At 41.3% G+C, this 7,570-nt stretch overlaps 1 protein-coding gene across 2 annotated transcripts; it reads left to right on the forward strand.

The window, feature by feature from the left end:
• LOC131136255 (pyridoxal kinase-like) lies at positions 1 to 6,216 on the forward strand. 2 transcript variants are annotated; one of them, XM_058082919.1, is made up of 11 exons: positions 1 to 303; positions 586 to 640; positions 2,706 to 2,810; positions 2,911 to 2,994; positions 3,079 to 3,113; positions 3,272 to 3,357; positions 3,464 to 3,509; positions 3,572 to 3,683; positions 4,811 to 4,947; positions 5,047 to 5,113; positions 5,191 to 6,216. In XM_058082919.1, exons 1-11 carry the CDS (start codon positions 214 to 216, stop codon positions 5,310 to 5,312), a joined length of 939 nt encoding a protein of 312 aa, XP_057938902.1. In that variant the 5' UTR covers positions 1 to 213; the 3' UTR covers positions 5,313 to 6,216. The 2 variants fall into 2 exon arrangements, with proteins under 2 accessions (XP_057938902.1, XP_057938903.1); XM_058082920.1 differs by having other exon boundaries at positions 5,047 to 5,082.
• Positions 6,217 to 7,570: the final 1,354 nt, after the last annotated feature.

A 7,570-nucleotide genomic window follows, 5' to 3' on the forward strand; every position in this document is an offset into this window, starting at 1 on the left:
TTTCTTGTATGCGGAAGTCGAAGTTCAACTTGGTGATGACGTTTAACGGGTCCAAAGCAAGTGCAGAGAAAAGCGGACAGAAACAACCTATGAGTTGAATAAGCTGCTTCCAGGGGGCGTTCTAGCTGCCCTTGCCAGCTGGCTTTCGGCGTGTCTGAGTTTTTCATGGTTCTCCTGTTGCTCCTTTGGGGCTTTTAAGTGCAGCTCTGGCTCATGGCTGAGATGGAATGTCGCGTGTTGTCCATTCAGAGTCATGTTGTCCGCGGATACGTGGGGAATAAATCTGCAACATTCCCACTGCAGGTAAATATGCCGTTTAATATGCAGTGTTTGTATCTGTATAGCCAACATTACACTACTGCTTGAGGTTATTTTCAACGGCAGCTGTGATGATCTTACAACTATTTTATTTATGTACATTAGCGGTTTCATCTCCACGCAGAGCCATCCCTTTCGGTACACTTGCGCGAGGTCATTCTATCCAGTGCAAAAATATTTAATGCGCAATTATGGTTCACACTGATAGAAAGGTATTTATTTGCCATTTAGGATGTTGTCAAACAGGATTGTTGTCTGTTTCCTCAGGTCCTGGGTTTTGAAGTGGACTCCATCAACTCTGTGCAGTTCTCCAACCACACAGGTTGTCCCATGACAGGAAAATAACTTTATTTATATTGTACAAAATGACAACAAAAATGTCTACAGTTGCAATTATTATTTTTGTAAATAACTTGGTTTGAAGGTCAAGTCCAATGTATCATTCCATTGACTTTGAAGTAGAAACAGAGGTGTCATAGATGATATAGAGGAGTTAATGACTGTTTTCTTGCTTTTGGACTTTGCACGGCTTCAGTGGTTGTCAGTTTTGAAAAAATAATGCCAAAATAACACGCCTATATGCCAGAAGCACTATGGCTGTTGATTTAGTTTAGTTCTGTTAACATGCACATGCTTACATTTTGCTCAACTTGTCAACAAATGCACAATTGTCTCTATCCATTTGTATTCCACACAATGATGACTTTAAGATAGCCTGGTAGTTGGGGGGTTAAAATACCCCCCTCCTTCAATCAGATGTTTTTCTATTACACTGAACCTTGGCTAATATGATCCTGTAAATGAGCATGGCAATTTGCAAATGGTAAACATCTTAAGGCTCAATTAGCTTAATGCTTAATTAGCACATTGAAAGGAAAAGTTTAAATGTCGAAACTTTCATGCCCAAAATGCCGACAGTTCAGGCTGGGCTTTATTCACCCAACTATGTGAAGAATGTGACTCCCCATAGGGGAAGACTTTGCACAACACCCTGTTAAATCCATTAATCACTGCAGCTTTCTAAAATGACAACAAAAAAACAACTAGTGTGTGTATACAGACTAAATGACACATCTGTAGTTAGAATTGTATGTTTACAGCAAATGTTGTTTCTGGTGCAGAACTGAATGAGTCTCCTTGTGTAAAAAGATCTCACAGCATGAACTGCCCTGGTTGGCTCAGGGGTGGTGGAGGTCTTGGTTTGAACTTTGTGCTCCTTTGTGTGTTCATTCATTTGCAGTCTGAGCAGCATTGGGTGTTTACTGCGGGTTACTGGTGAAGAGGCACCAAAAGGGAGACTGCTGACACTCAGACATTCCATTTAGTCAATGAGTCCATGATAAGACAGAAAAGGGAAGTAATTGGGTAGGCCCTAGACCAGGGGTGTCCAAAGTGCGGCCCAGTGGCACGTTGTAAGAATGTCATTTAACAGGAGAAAACATTTGTAAAAAAGCAGCAGCAAAAATGGAAAAATCAGTCATTTTACAAAAATGTTGGAAAAGTTCTAATCTAACAAGAAAACGTAATTTTTGAGAATAATGTCATTTGAGGAGCATAAAGCTGACATAGTATTAAAGAAAAATGTACTTTTTTTGAGTCATAAGATTTCTTAAAAACAAACAAAATAATGAATAAAGTAGTAATTTTGGGAAAATTAGATTGGGGAAATGTAAGAATATTATGGAAATAAAGTTGTAATACTACTAAAAGAAAATTTACAACATTATTTAAGAAGAAAGGAAAATAAAAAAAAACACAGCAGCTATAATGGGGCAAAAAGAGTGACGCTCATACGTTCATTCATCCATTTTCTACCGCTCATCCTGACGAGGGTCGTGGGTATGCTGGAGCCCATCCCAGCTGTCTTTGGGCGAGAGGCGGGGTACACCCTGGACTGGTGGCCAGCCAATCACATGGCAGATATAGACAAACAACCATTCACACTCACATTCATACCTATGGACAATTTGGAGTGGCCAATTAACCTAGCATGTTTTTGGAATGTGGGAGGAAACCGAAGTACCTGGAGAAAACCCATGCATGCATGGGGACAACATGCAAACTCCACAAAGAGATGGCCGAGGGTGGCATTGAACTCAGGTCTCCTAGCTGTGAGGCCTGTGTGCTAACCACTCGCCCACAGCCACATATTTACATGTGTTGCTTTCAAAGTGGCCTTCGGTAGAAAGTTAAAGCCAATATGTTGTTTTGTCAAAAACACAAAACTGATAATTATGCCTTCATGGATGAGTGAGGATTTTTTAAATCACATTTGAGAGGATCAATATTTACATTTTTTTATTAAAAAAAAGTTAATCAATTACCGCAATAGTAGTCAATTAATCGTTGCAGCTCGACTCATAAACAAACTTTTGTCTCCTTTCAAGGCTATGCCTACTGGAAGGGTCAAGTCTTGACAGCCGATGAGCTCAACGTGCTGTACGAGGGCATCAAGCTCAATAAGGTCAACCACTATGACTATATCCTCACAGGTGAGTCCAAAGGACGGGGCCATGTTGTCTTTTAAATATTTCAAGAAGAGAATCTTGCGTCGGAATTGACAATGTTTTTGTTCCATTTCCTGCTCCCAAGGGTACAGCAGGGACACGTCCTTCTTGGCAACCGTGGTTGACATCATTCAAGAGCTGAAAAAGGCCAATCCCAGTCTGGTATATGGTTAGTGCAACACTGTTGAATTATCTAGTATATACAGTGATTATACAGTGAGAGTCAAGTCTTTTGCTATTTTGTTTTCCACAGTTTGTGATCCTGTGATGGGAGACCACGGGGCAATGGTGAGCACCGCTCTGTTTCTACACTAATCATCTAGGTATAAGGACATAAGATTTTATTATGTCCACACTGAGGATATCTACAACCACACACTTGTAGTGTGACGACAATCTTCTGATAAAGCAGCCAAAACAAACATTGAACTTGTCACCCATTCCAGTATGTTCCGGAGGAACTTCTGCCAGTCTACAGGGAAAAAGTAGTGCCTTTGGCTGACATCCTTACGCCTAACCAGTTTGAAGCAGAGTGGGTAACATTTTACAATATTCCATGATCAAACAGCCAGCAGCTAGCATTTGCAAATGATACACGTGAGCTGTTTTCATGGATTCATCTGCCTTTTCTGATGCAGGCTATTAACTGGAAGAAAAATCCACACAATAGAAGATGCAATGGAGGTGGGTGTGCTGCATTTAGACAACAGTCCAAAATTCTGAGTGCTTCCTCTCGTTCTCTCCAGGCAATGGAATTGCTTCATAAAATGGGTCCTGGTATGGTGGTGCTCACCAGCACTGACTTGCCTTCAAAACAAGGAGACCGGTACCTGGTGGCCCTCGGGAGCCAGAAAACCGGTAAAGTACACCAGCACTTTCCTCAGCACAAATGATAAGACTGTAGCATTCAAGATATTTTGTTTGTGTGAGTACCGTAATCCCTCGTTCCAGACCCAACCGTGAGAAGTGAATTTCTGAGAAGTAGGATTCATTATTTAGAAAATAGAAATCAAATGTCTGCACAGCTACTGTGCTACATAGAATTTTACAACCTTCAAAACATTATTAGAGCCCTCTACAAATGTAATATCACCCCTATATCACCATTGCACTTATATTAACCAATATAGTAGACATTATATGAGAGATTAAGCAATTTAAGACATAACTATGTCGTGTGTGTCACTGAACTTTACAGTAGCATTACTGACACCAAGTGACCAGTGTGGAATACTACATATCATCACAACATCTTTGTGTTTTCTGAATGCTTTATATGTGTATTTTAGTTTATTTAGCCATTTTTATGGGAGAAAATGCCCGAAATACATAAAATCTGGTTCAATATTTTTTTTTACTATATAATAGGCCATTTTTAACCACAAATGAGTATGATTTATTAATTCTTATATTTTGATGTGTCCATAACCCTGCTGTTTGCCAGTATCTTTAAGAAATACAAGGTAAGATTTAGGCGGCACAGTGATCGAATGGTTAGCGCAGACCTCACAGCTAGGAGACAAGGGTTCAATTCCACCCTCGGCCATCTCTGTGTGGAGTTTGCATGTTCTCCCCGTGCATGCGTGGGTTTTCCCACATTTCCTCCCACATTCCAAAAACATGCTAGGTTAATTAGCGACTCCAAATTGTCCATAGGTATGAATGTGAGTGTGAATGGTTGTTTGTCTGTATGTGCCATGTGATTGGGTGTACCCCGCCTCTCGCCCCAAGACAGCTGGGATAGGCTCCAGCACCCCCCGCGACCCTCGTGAGGAAAAAGCGGTAGAAAATGAATGAATGAAGGTAAGATTTATTAACTTGTGCATTTTGTCCAAGGGGTGCATTGCCAAGATGATGCGAGCATCAAGTGCTCAAGAGCATCAAGCTTGAGGTTCTATCACCAAATTCATCCGCTGGCCTGTCGATTCCAACAATCAACAACATCTGGCCTAATCTCGCTGCCCTTTCTGTTATCCTTCATATAGTCAAACCAGACGGGACCATTAGCACTCAGAAGATCTGCATGGACATCCCCAAAGTTGATGCCGTGTTTGTGGGGACAGGGGACCTGTTTGCTGCCATGTTGCTGGCCTGGACACACCATCATCCCAAAGACCTGAAGGTCAGACCCACTTTTGTGTTGCTGCAAGCCTGCAATGACTGCCCCAATGCAATAATGGCTACTTAGTGTAACCAAGCCTTCTGTCTCTTTCCCCCACAGGCTGCCTGTGAAAAGACTGTTTCGGTCATGCACCATGTAATTAAGCGCACCATTACCTACGCTAATGGTATTTCTGGCTATTTATTTGTATCATTACTATTCTTCAGACATGCGTTATCATTTTCCTCTTCATTTATTTTTCAGAAAAAGCTGGGCCGGGGAAAAGGCCAAGCCCAGCACAGCTGGAGCTGAGGATGGTTCAGAGCAAAGCCGACATTGAGAATCCGACCATCGTAGTGAAAGCGACAGTTTTACAAAAATCCTAAAATGCACACGCAGGCACAGGATGGTACGTGTAGGATTTTCCACCTCCTGGGCCAAGACCTCTACCCTGTACGGAGACACTCCAGAATCACTGCCGTACATCTCTAATTACTGTAAATCAAATTGAAAGCATTATTAGCCAATAGGGCTTATTTTTAGAGACAGATTACTTGACTTGTAAATGTACTTGAATCATCCTTTTAGAAAACAACACTGAAATATAACACACAGAATAACTAGATGCATGCTTGCCCATGCTTCTGCTTGTTTAGGCTTTATTATGAAGTCACCATTGGTGTGTTGTTGTCTAAGCTACAAACACGACAAACTATATGAACCTCATGTCAAAACACAGAAGCGAAATGTTTTTATGTCAAAACAATGATGTCACATTAGTGCATTAACATGTCATTGCTGCGGGAGTCAATGACCTGACGGGTGCATTCAGGTGTGGGGCATTGTGATACATGTACTGTAACACCCATGCGGTTTTTACTTTATTGGTGGTCGGTATATTTCAATCTATCCACTTTATCGTCCACTCCTTTTTATAATCGTATTTGATGTTTTGAATTCACTTACTCTTACAATATATTTCTGGAAAGGTTTCTCACATGGCTGTTAAGATAATGCTGAGTAATGACATAATGACAGAACTAATGTTAGATCCTGGTCTTAAACATCTCAAATTGAGGTATTTGCGCAGATAATCTTTGAGATATATCAACAGTGGTGTGAAAATGTGTTTGCCCCCTTCCAGGTTTCTTCTTTTTTTTTTGCACACTGAAATATGTGATCATCAGATCAAATTTAAATAGTCGACAACAACACAACTGAACACAAAATTCAGTTTTCGAAATTAAACTTTGTATTATTAAAGGAGAGAATAAATCCAAACCTACATGGCCCTGTGTGAAGAAGTGATTGTCTCCGAACTTTAGCAGCAACAACTGCAATCAAGCAATAAGTCTCACAGAGCTACAAAGGAACCTTTGCTCAGTCATTGCAGACTTGTTGTCATTCAGCCACATGGGAGGCTTTTCCAGCATGAAGCCTTTTTAAGGTCATACCACAGCATCTCAATAGGATCCAGGTCAGGACTTTGACTAGGCCACTCAGAAGTCTTCATTTGTTTTTTCTTCAGCCATTCAGAGGTGGACTTGCTGGTGTGTTTTGGATCATTGTCCAAGTTGGTTTCAGCTTGAGGTCACAAACAGATGGCTGGACATTCTCCGGAATTCATAGTTCCATTTATCATAGCAAGTCTTCCAGGTCCTGAAGCAGCAAAACAGCCCCCCACCATGACACTATATTTTGCTGTTGCTATGATGTTCTTCCTGAAATGTGGAGTTCCTTTTACACCATCTGTAATGGGACACACACACCTTCCAAAAAGTTAAACTTTTGTCTCATCAGACCACAGAGAATTTTTTTTCAAAGTCAAAATTGAGATGCCACCCTCTGCCATATCTGTGTGGAGTTTGCATGTTCTCCCCGTGCATGCGTGGGTTTTCTCCGGGTACTCCGGTTTCCTCCCACATTCCAAAAACATGCTAGGTTAATTGGCCACTCCAAATTGTCCATAGATATGAATGTGAGTGTGAATGGTTGTTTGTCTATATGTGCCCTGTGATTGGCTGGCGACCAGTCCAGGGTGTACCCCGCCTTACGCCCGAAGACAGCTGGGATAGGTTCCAGCACCCCCGCGACCCTCGTGAGGAAAAAGCGGTAGAAAATGAATGAATGAATGAATAAAAGGTTTAAACACAGGGTCATATTATAATAAATATAATATAATATTCATAATAAAACAGTTTCATTTCAAAACTGCATTTTGTGTTCAGTTGTGAGCAGTGTGATACTTGGGCATACGTACCTACCAGCGGCACTGGGTCACTGATGTTTATTGACGATCTGACACAGGACACAACCAGGCAGACGAATTCAGAGACATACAGTCTCAAATCCAGCCAAACCGACATTTCATAATCCAGATGGACAATGGCCAAAACCGAAGGAACCCAAGACTTTATTAAAACAAAGAAGTGGAATCTGATCTCAACTCAACTGAGCACACATTTCACCTATTAAGACTATATAAGACGAACGTTCAGAAAGAAGGGCCCACAAACAAACATTAAGTGCAAACTGCTGCTGTACAGGCCTGGCAGAGCATTAAAGAGGAGGAAACTCAGCATCTGGTCAGGTCCGAGACTTGTTCTTGATGTTCAAGACTTCAAGCAGTCATTTCCAGCAAAGG

This window comes from Doryrhamphus excisus, chromosome 9 (assembly GCF_030265055.1).
Source record: "Doryrhamphus excisus isolate RoL2022-K1 chromosome 9, RoL_Dexc_1.0, whole genome shotgun sequence".
In the NCBI taxonomy this organism is placed as follows: domain Eukaryota; kingdom Metazoa; phylum Chordata; class Actinopteri; order Syngnathiformes; family Syngnathidae; genus Doryrhamphus; species Doryrhamphus excisus.